The sequence below is a fragment of the Acomys russatus genome, chromosome 7, assembly GCF_903995435.1.
Source record: "Acomys russatus chromosome 7, mAcoRus1.1, whole genome shotgun sequence".
NCBI classification, from domain to species: domain Eukaryota; kingdom Metazoa; phylum Chordata; class Mammalia; order Rodentia; family Muridae; genus Acomys; species Acomys russatus.
In genome coordinates, this window is record NC_067143.1 from 5,092,869 (window position 1) to 5,103,479 (window position 10,611).

Consider the following 10,611-nt stretch of genomic DNA (forward strand, 5'->3'; position numbering starts at 1 on the left):
AGCTTTCGGGATTGGCTCTCTTCTCCCACCACGTGGGTGCTAAGGATTGAACTCAGGTCGTCAGGTTTGGCCACAGACACCTTTATGGGATTAGCTATTTCACCTGCTACAGGATCCATTATAAATCAAATGCTCTCTGCACTCCCCGCCCCCACACTTCCCTGTGCTTCTCTGGATGCTGGTTCTACACAAAAGTCTGTCCCCTAAAGCCTGCCGGTTTGGGTGACCCCAAGACCCCCTCAGGAGCTGAGCCAGCGAAGAGGAGGCCATGGATCAACCACCTGAAGCATCTCTCAAGGCCAAGAAGGAAAAGCCCGCATCCAGGAAGTGGAGCATCAAACCCATATCCCTGCCCTGGGGCTTCAGGACCAGAGAGATTCGCATCACCAAGATCCCGAACCGCTTCCAGGCCAAGACCACAGAGAACCTCCTGATCCTGGTGTCCTTCTCCATTGGGCTCGGCAGCATGTGGCGCTTTCCATACCTGTGCCACCAGAATGGAGGAGGTGAGGCCAGGGCCTCTGCTCCGAGGTTAAGGGAAGGGAGGAATGGGGGATGGGGCAGGGGCTCCCAGCTGCCCCAGCAAGCCTCTCCCCTGCCCCTCTCTCACCACCTCTCTGCAGGAAGCTTTGTGCTGACCTACGTCATCCTGCTGGTGCTGCTGGGAATCCCCCTCCTGTACATGGAGATGATCATAGGACAGTGGCTACAGATGGACAACATCCGGGCCTGGAAGCGGCTGGTCCCCTGGCTCAGCGGTTTGGGCTACTCCAGCATGCTGGTATGCCGGGGTGGGGGTGTGGGGGTGTGGGTGGTTGGGGTGTGGGTGTGGGGGTGTGGAGGTAGGGAGTGGGGGTGTGGGGGGTGGGGGTGTGGGGGTGTGGGGGTGTGGAGGTGGGGTGGAGGGTGGGGTGTGGGGGTGGGGGGTGAGGGGTGGGGGTGTGGGGGTGTGGGTGTGGGGGGTGTGGGGTGGGGGGTGGGGTGGGGGGATGGGGGGAGTGGGAGTGTGGGGGGTGTGGGGGTGGGGGGTGGGGGTGGGGGGTGGGTGGGGGGGTAGGAGTGGGGGGCTGGGGGGTGGTGGGGAGTGTGGGGGTGGGGGGTGGGGGGTAGGTGTGGGGGTGGTAGGGAGTGGGGAGGTGGGAGTGGGGGTAGGGAATGGGGGTGTGCACGTGGCAGAGGCACAAGTTCCCAGCATCCCCTCTCCTCCAGGACACCCCTCAGGCCCACCTTGTCTTCACCCACAGGCTTGTGTCCTGGTGAGTCTGTACAACAGTGCCCTGGTGTCTTGGAGCTTTTTCTACCTTGGCCATTCCTTTGATTACCCTCCACCCTGGGAATACTGTCACTTTCTGCATAACGTCAGTGTGACCGGTGAGGAGAAGGACAGGCAAGAGGTAGGGGAGACACCGTGTGAGGTGGCCCCCTAGGTACCTGGATTTCTTTACACACCCCTTCCACAGACACCACCTGCCTTCAGACGATACCCCACCAGCATTTCTGGTACCACAACATGCTAGAAGCCTCCAACCAAATAGAAGAAGGAATTGAGGAGCTGGTCCTGAGCCTCACCCTGTGCCTCTTTGCCACTTGGATAGTCATTTATGTTGCCATGATCACCAGGATAAAGAGTTCAGTGCTAGTAAGTACTCCAGCGGCCACCTTCCTGCCAACCCTCAGGGCCTCCAGCTGTCCCCAGGATAGGTTCGCGTGTGTAGCCACCCGCATCCCCAGCAAGGGTTCCACGAAAGAGAAACTTAGTCTCTCACAACTCCTTAGACTCATCCTGGGCCCCAGCCTCCACCTCCATCACGAGCAAGGCCGTCTGCAGAGCCATTTTCTTCTCTAGTGCCCATGGCGGCCTCTGTCGCCACATTCTGGTGTCTGTGTCCATGTGAACATCTGGGCTCCCCTACACATCCCTGGAGGCTAACACACCTAATTCTTTTTGGTTGCGTGTTTGTTTGTTTGCTTTTCGAGACAGGGTTTCTCTGTGTAGCCCTGGCTGGCCTGAAACTCACTCTGTAGACCAGGTTGGCCTCAAACTCATAAAGACCCGCCTGCCTCTGCCTCTCTGAGTGCTGAGACGAAAGGCTTGAGCCACCACAGTCCAGCTGCACTTAATTCTTGACATTACTCCTGCAAATATAGACTCCGCTCTGACTAGACCCAGTGTGAAAGGGGCCGTTTTACTCTTCCATCACTGTGACCTGAGAAGCAGCAGCTTCACAGAGCAAGGGTTTGTTTCAGCTCACGGCTTGAGGGTGTACAGACCCCTGGGGAGGGGACAGGATGCCAGCATGCAGCCCCATGGCACTCAGAACACATGGCTGGGATGTCCGGTCTCTGCAGCACAGCAAGCAGGACAAGTTGCATGATGGCACTCAGGTGGCCTTTTCCCTGTCCCTCCTTTCTTCCACTCAGGCTCAAGGGCTGTAGACAGGGACATTCAAAGTCCCTGTTCCCATATTGGTTAATCCTCTCTCGAGAGCCCACAGACATGCTCAGAGTCACGCCTCAAACTCTGGCATGGTCAGGTTGACAAATGAGGGTTAGTCATCTCATCATGGGCTGGGGAGATATATGGCTTGACACAGAAGCATGGCCAGGCCGTGGCAGCGCACGCCTTTAATCCCCACACTCCGGAGGCAGAGGCGGGCGGATCTCTGAGTTGGAGGCCAGCCCGGTCTGAGTTCCAGGACAGCCAAGGCTACACAAGGAAACCCTGTCTCAAACACGAAAAACAAACAAAAAGACCGAAAAGCATGTGGACCTGAGTTTAATGTCCAAGACCCATATTTAAGAAAGCAGGCGAATGAGCTGGGCGTGGTGGTCCACGCCTTTAATCCCAGCACTTGGGAGGCAGAGACAGGTGGATCACAGTGAGTTTGAAGCCAGCCTGGTCTACAAAGTGAGTCCAGGACAGCCAAGGCTACACAGAGAGACCATGTCTCCAAAAAGAAAAACAAGAAAAGAAAGCAGGTGTGATGACTTGATTGGAACCCAAGAACTGGGGTAGTGACGACAGGAGGACCCCAGGAGCTCACTGGCAGGTCAGCCTCTGTTTAGTCAGCATACTCCAGGGTAGTGAGACCCTGTCTCAAAGGGCAGGGTGAACAGCAAGGAGGCATGGAGCTAGCAGGGCCGGAGGCTGAGTAGAAGGATTTGTCTAAAAGGGAAAGAAGAGAAACAGAAAAGATTTTGCAAACAGGAGCATGACTACTTGTGTGATCTGGGAGCTCGGCATTGGGGTGGCTGTTGGGAGGTTCCTGTCGTGGTCTTCTGTGCAGAAACAGCGAACCTTGGGAGCCATTCCTCAGGCACCACTCGCACCCATTCGCCCCGCCCCCTGCCTCCCGCCCCGCCCCCTGCCTCCCGCCATCCTGCAGTCCCTCTCAGGCCCCGCTAAAGTCGTCTCTGTTTCCCTCTCCCCGCGGCCTCTCTTGACGGACCCGGCCAGATGCTGATCTTCTCCATATTCTTCCCCTACGTCCTCCTCATCTGCTTCTTCATCCGAAGTCTCTTCCTGCAAGGCGCGATGGCCAGCCTCAGGCGCCTGGTGACCACAGAGGTGAGGGCAGGGCTCCAGACTCTCTAGCCCTTCGCTTCCCTCAGCACCCTGGGCCTCCCACTCCATCCCTCACTGCCCTGGTCTTCCTCAGCTCCCGGTCTTGTCATCGCTGGACATGTGGCGTCAGGCTGGAGGCCATGTGCTTTATTCCCTCAGCCTTGGCATGGGCACCATCATCACTCTCTCCTCCTACCAGACTAGAGGCGACAACTACATCAAGCTGGCATCCTGTGTGGCCATAATCAACCTGGTGACCTCCTTGCTCAGCACTTCCATCAGCTTCCTCATGCTGGGCTTCTGGGCCACCACCAGCGGCTCTAGCTGTGTTGAGAAGTGAGTGACATAGCCCTGCAGTTTAGCAGCAGAGGCCTTCTCACCTCTGCCGTCCTTCAGCCCCACAGTCCGTTGGTACCCTGCTGCACCTCATCCTCAGAGCACGCAACCAGAGGGGCAATCCACCCAATGGAAGCGGAGGTCTCAGAAACTGCCAATGAAGTCGAGGAACACTTCCAAGAGGTTGTTTAACCCACAAGGCTACCGTCACAGCTTGCCGAGGCTCAGGAGGCAGCTGCTGGCATAGCCGGTTTGAGCTGCGAAGACTTGGAAAGTACTAGAGTCTGAGCTTTGTCCCAGGGCCTCTGCCTTATTGGTCGTTCCTGCAGCGAGGCACTGGGCTTTGGTTTGCTTGCTTGCTTCTCCTAGAACTTGCTCTGTAGACCAGGCTGGCCTCGAACTCCCAAATGCTGGAATTAAAGGCGTGTGCCACGACTAGAGAGACTTCTCAGCGGTTAAGAACACTGCCTGTGGACAGGTGGTGCTGGAGCACCTGTGTGCGTGTCTGAGCATGCGTGTGCAGGTCAGGACACAGCTCTGTGCAGTCTGTGTCTCCTGTGTGGTTCCAGAGGCCACACTGAGGTTTACATGGCAAGTGGTCTGTCCACTGAACTGTCACTGGCTAGATTCTCTTTCTTTTCTTTTCTTTCTTTCTTTCTTTTTTTTTTCTGCTGTAGCCAGTGCTGGCCTTGACCTCTCTGGGTAGCTGAGGGTGACCTTGAACTTTTTTTTTTTTAACTTTCCAAGACAGGGTCTCTCTGTGTAGCTTTGGCTGTCCTGGAGTCACTTTGTAGACCAGGATGGCCTCGAACTCACTGCCTCTGCCTCCCGAGTGCTGGGATTAAAGGCATGTGCCACTACGCCCGGCTTTTTTTTTTTCTTCATATTTATTTATGTATATGAGTGCTCTATTTGCATATACACCTGCAGGCCAGAAGAGGGCATCAGATTACATTATAGATGGTTGTGAGCCATCATGTGGTTGCTGGGAATTGAACTCAGGACCCCTGGAAGAGCAGACAGTGCTCTTAACCACTGAGCCATCTCTCCAGCCCCTGACCTTGAACTTCTGATCCCACCCTGTGTTGAGATTACAGGCACGCATGTCAACCCTCCTCCCCTTGCATAAGGTCACACTGCCCAGCCTGCCAGGGTTACTGTTAACTAAGCTGACTAAAAAAAAAAATTAAGAATGGAGCCAGGCATGGTGGCACACACTTTTAATCCCAGCACTGGGGAGGCAGAGGCAGGCAGATCGCTGTGAGTTCGAGGACAGCCTGGTCTACAAAGTGAGTCCAGGACAGCCAAGGCTACACAGAGAAACCCTGTCTTGAAAAACAAAAAACAAGACAACAACAACAACAACAACAACAAAATAGAACGCACCCAGATCCTATTCTTTTGACCAGGAGGAAGCAGATTCCCTTTAATCAGCCTCAGGAGAGCTCTGATAGTCCACTCTCCACCGTTTCACACGGTACTTTAAATCTTAGAGAGATGCAAGCTGATTATGAGGGAGGAGTGTATCCTCAGTGACCCTTTAGCCTGTCTGTGCTATCTACCCTCACGAAGAGTTGAGACCCTGAAAACATTTAGGAGGGTTTAGAGGTCAAGTGCTGAGGTGGGGGCTCAGGTCTCAGAGTGAGGTCAAGGAGGACCGGTTAGATGGAATTAGACAATCTTAGAATCATCTGAGGTGGACCCACTGCAGCTCCATATAAAATATCCAAAGAGCAATAGGATCGCCCTAGACTGTAATAGGTACAAATCATTTCTACCATGAAGATCCATAGATTTCACTGCAGAGCTGCTTGCCATAATCGTGGTGGGGCGGGTGAGGTGGCTCAGTCGGTTAAAGGCCCTGGTTTGCCAAGCCGGGGTACGTTCAGTCCCTGGGACCCGCATGGAGAAAGGAGGGAACCGACCCCTGCAAGGTGTCCTCTGACCTCCACACAGGCACTGACACACACTCTGGGAATCTGAGGCAGGAGGATCTCTGCGAGTTTGAGGTCAGCCTGGTCTACATAGTGTGTCTCAGACCAACCAGGGCTACATAGCGAGACCTTGTCTTAAAGGGGGGAAGAAAGGCATGGCTGTGTCTGGCCTATTCTCAGTCTGATTTTGTAGGCCTTGTAAAGCAAAGGCGAGGTAGGCGGATCTCTGTGAGTTCGAGGCCAGCCTGTTCTACAGAACAAGTTCCAGGACAGGAAGGGCCACACAGAGAAACCCTGTCTCTAAAAACAAAACAACAAAGAGGAAGTGATGGCTCAGTTAACCAGTGGTTCTCAACCTTCCTGATGCCGAGACCCTTTAATACAGCTCCTCGGGCTGGAGAGATAGCTCAGAAGTTAAGAGCACTGGGCTGTTTATCCAAAGGTCCTGAGTTCAATTCCCAGCAACCACATGGTGGCTCACAGCCATCTCTAATGGGATCTGATGCCCTCTTCTGGCCTGTAGGTGTACATGCAGGCAGAACACTGTATACATAATAAATAAATATATATATATATAAAAAAAATACAGCTCCTCATGTTGTGTTGACCTCAACCATAAAGTTATTCTCATTCCTTGGTTGGTGATGGCTGGTGAAGCAGTCCGTTCTCTCCCTGTCTTTTTTCCCCTTACCCCGTCAGGAGTGTCTCCAACCTGCTCAACCTCATTGCCAAGGGTGTGCTGTCTCAGGCGGCCAGGCCTCCCACAGACATTGTCCATCGACCCCCACCGGAGTTCCTGGACTGGATAAACCAGCTCCCCGAGCACGTCCAGCATGAGGTGGTCCATTTTTCCCTGCCGTGCAGCATCCTAGTGAAAAAGGAAAAGGTGTGTTCATCAGGGAGGCCAGGCCTGGCAGCCTCTCAGCAGGCAAGAGCACACACACCCTGACTCTGCGAGTACATCAGTGTGCCGCAGCTAGTCTGTGGCTCACATCAGGGGACCTTGGAAATGAAGGTCACCCAGGCCACACGGCCAAGGAAGGCCAGCTTTCAACGCTTTCACCTCCAACTTCCTTGCTGGGTATCTTATGGTTCCATCCGTGACAGACATTACTAATCAAGTACCGCACCATTCCCATCCCTTCCGGATGCTCCATTGAGATCCCTTCTCTCCCACAGTTCATGGAGGGCATTGGCCTGGCGTATGTGGTCTTCTCTCAGGTCATATCACTGTTTCCCGGTTCCTCTTTCTGGGCCATCATCTTCTTCCTGGCCCTGGCCACCACGAGTCTGAGCACCATGGTAACGCTCCTGGAGGGCATCGTGCTTCCTCTGCAGAAAAAGGTCCTCGTCTTGTCAAAGCATCCCAAGCTGGTGCCAGGTACAAACCCCCTACGCCGGAACCTTCCCCATACCCACCTTATCCCAAGTATCCAGCGCCCACGTGGACACCCCCCCAGCTCAGAAACCCCAGTACAGCCCAATCCACTTCCGCCCTTAGTGGTCATCTGCTTGGGAGGATTTCTGGGCAGCCTCATCTTCACCAGCCGCTCCGGCAGCTACGTGGTATTCCTGATTGATGACCACCTGGTCCCTATGGTCCTTGTCATCATTGTGGTATTCCAGAACCTTTCCCTGGCCTGGGTCTATGGAATCAGGAGGTGATTTCCAACCCCTGGGGGGTGGGATGGGGGGTGGGGCTGTGCCTGGCTATCAAGCCTATCCTAGGCCTTTGGGGGGGGGGAACACAGGCACTCCGTGGGTCCTCAGACAGCACCAGGTCAGACCCTACAGGAAGATGCAGTCTCCGGTGCTCTGAAGGCCAAGGGCGGTAGTGGTGCCATCCCAAGGGGTGACAACATGACCAGAGCCAGGGAGGGCCTGATCCCCGACCTTAAGCATCAAGAGCTTCCAAGAGAACCAGAGATGGAGGGTCTCTCCATGTCTAGGGCCCAGCGGTCCTAACAGTCCCTTCCTCCACCCAGATTCAGGGCTGAGATATTTGGCCAGCTGGGGCATCTGGTGTGGGCACCTTTCTCCTTCCTGTGGAGCTACGTGACAATGCCCACGCTGCTGGCGCTGTTCACAATCTACTTCCTGAATATCTACCACAGTGAATCTCTCTACTATATCTCTTGGAATGACAGCATGGTGCGGCTCCTGCCCATGGGGACCTGGGGGCCCAGCACCCCACCCTTGTATCTCCTACCCACCGGGACTCGGGTGACCCCATACCCATAGCACCGGGACTGAGCCCTCACCCTGTATATCCTACCACCCCCCCCCCGGGGACCCGGGGACATTGCATCTGGACTGAGCCCCCTCCCCCTGTGGCCCACTGTCCCCATCCCCAGTCCCAGGAAATGAAGCAGCCTTACCAGAAGATAGTGCTGGGCTGGGTCACCTTCCTCAGTGTCCTGGCACTCCTGCCCATCCCCATGTACCCGCTCCAGCGCTGGTGGAACCTGGATGACGACATTATCTGCGATGTCTCAAAGGAGCCCGCATCCTCCAGAAAGGTGGTCCCAGGGAGCAACAAGGCCACCCAGAGGCCTATGTACCTCCTGAAGAGAAGTCAGGAAAAAGACAAGGCTTCGTTCCAAAACAAGAGCCCCGCAGAGACCTCATTCCTTCAGCATCAGAACGTGCTGACGAAAACAGGCAGCGAAAACTACTCCACCTTCAGCTTTCCCTATGGCTCCACTTCTCTTGTCTCTCCCTGATGCACCCAAGACCCGCTGCCCTCGCCAACAGGTGGTCTGGCCTTCTGCAGCACAGGACAGAAGGGATGCCGGCCATTAGGGTTCTGGAAGAGAGGCCAGTGAGAGCCCTGTTTAGCAGTGGTGGCGTCACCCGGTTTCGGGAACTGGTGATGTGGACCCAGCAAGGAGAAGATGAGTTACTGAGAAACACAGCCCAAACTTCCCCCAGTAGCCCCTATGGGCTCTGAATGGACACGGACCACCCAGAGGCCCATGCTCGCAGTCTGGACACATGGGGGGCCCAGGGCCCTCCTCATTCTCTGTGATATGGACACAATTTTGGCGTGTTCAGGCGGGCATATGACCCAGCCCTGGTTGCTGAGAGATGCGATTGCTCCCTGTAAGCCCTGCCCGGCCATCGCGCCTGTCAGCACTGACTGACCTCCCAGGGATGGTGGCCTGAGATGGCGCCAAGACAGCAACGTTGTCTGTCAATAAATGAGGTGGTGGACAGCACATTCTAGTAGTGGGCACAGTGTTCTCTCCCCCCCCCCCCTTTCACACACACACACACACACACACACACACACACACACACACACACGTACTTCACAGGGTAGCTGGCAGGGGGATGAACCGGGGCCCCTGCTGCTCTCAGGACACAAGCAGACGCTGTGTTTTGAAGAAGTTGCAGCAGCAACAGCAGCAGCAGCAGCAGCAGCACCTTCTAAGGTATTGTTGCTAGTGTTTAAACTCTATTTCATTTGGGGTGTTGAAGCCCCTACCTCCCTTCCGCCAACCCCTTACCCTGGGTAAGAGAGAAAGGGGTGAGTGGAAAGAGGGGGCACAGACCCCTTGACACCTACCCCCCAGCTATTGAGGGCCAGTTGGGTTCTTTTGGGGCAATACCAGGCTCCATCAACAGCAAACGCAGCAAGCAGCGTCTTCCAAGCCGCTGCATTGAAACGTTTCTCTCTCCAAGCCGTCACACCGTCTGTCTCTGGACTCTCCAAACTACTCCACACCATACGCCACCATGGCACATCTTACTCTTTATCTCTCGGCTTTCCTATTTAGCTCCCTCAGAGTCCTAGACCACAACCCTCTCCTTGCCTCACGATGCAGAGGCAGGCCATTACCAGCTGGCAAAGGCCGCACCCCTCAGGAGGCACTTATCAGCTGTGGACAAACTAAGGCCCAAACTCAAATCCCTCACTTGGGGTTAAAATAAAAAAAAAAATATTTACATAACATAACTGAGTTTACAAAGAAGGCAAAGCTTCCATTATTACACTAAGGTCTAACCTGATCTTGTCCCCCATGCTATGACCCCCCAGGAATAAGTCTGCCCCCCAGTCCATGTCACTGCTTTCACCAAGAAGTCAAGAAGCAAACCCACATCTGCCAAAGAACCCTCCCTGAGCACCCAGCTCCTAGCAGGAGTAGAGCCTGGTCCTCAGCTGCTTCAGGGCCACAGACCTTCCCTAGCAACCGAAGGCCGCGGTCCCATCTCCGTCCACCAGTTTACACTTTCCAAGGAAACACATCCCTGCTTACTAGAAAACCTACTGCACAACACACCTATACTTTCACTTATAAAAAAAAAATTGGAGTCTGTCCGAGGTGGGCTGTGCTCAGGGTCGCGGCGAGGCCGGCGCAGCGCAGCCATGACGGAGGCGGATGTGAACCCGAAGGCCTATCCCCTGGCGGATGCCCACCTCACCAAGAAGCTGCTGGACCTTGTTCAGCAGTCATGCAACTACAAGCAGCTTCGGAAAGGAGCCAATGAAGCCACCAAAACACTCAACAGAGGCATCTCTGAGTTCATTGTGATGGCAGCAGACGCCGAGCCCTTGGAGAGCGTCCTGCACCTCCCACTGCTGTGTGAAGACAAGAATGTCCCCTATGTATTTGTGCGCTCCAAGCAGGCTTCAGGACGGGCCTGTGGCGTCTCCAGGCCTGTCATCGCCTGTTCTGTTACCATCAAAGAAGGCTCTCAGCTAAAGCAGCAGATCCAGTCCTTTCAGCAGTCTATTGAAAGGCTCTTGGTGTAGGCCTGTGGCCTCTGCCCTTT

General features: G+C 54.9%; 2 protein-coding genes across 2 annotated transcripts; both read left to right on the top strand.

Moving 5' to 3' along the window:
- The first annotated feature begins 3,387 nt into the window (after nt 1-3,387).
- Nucleotides 3,388-8,558, top strand: LOC127192396 (orphan sodium- and chloride-dependent neurotransmitter transporter NTT5-like). The gene is made up of 7 exons (XM_051149678.1): nt 3,388-3,568; nt 3,660-3,901; nt 6,535-6,721; nt 7,015-7,216; nt 7,337-7,496; nt 7,821-7,986; nt 8,190-8,558. The coding sequence occupies exons 1-7, from the start codon at nt 3,458-3,460 to the stop codon at nt 8,556-8,558; spliced, it is 1,437 nt and encodes a 478-aa protein (XP_051005635.1). The 5' UTR covers nt 3,388-3,457.
- Nucleotides 8,559-10,171: 1,613 nt separating this feature from the next.
- On the top strand, nt 10,172-10,611 carry LOC127192093 (NHP2-like protein 1). The gene has a single exon (XM_051149430.1). It carries the CDS (start codon nt 10,205-10,207, stop codon nt 10,589-10,591), a length of 387 nt encoding a protein of 128 aa, XP_051005387.1. The 5' UTR covers nt 10,172-10,204; the 3' UTR covers nt 10,592-10,611.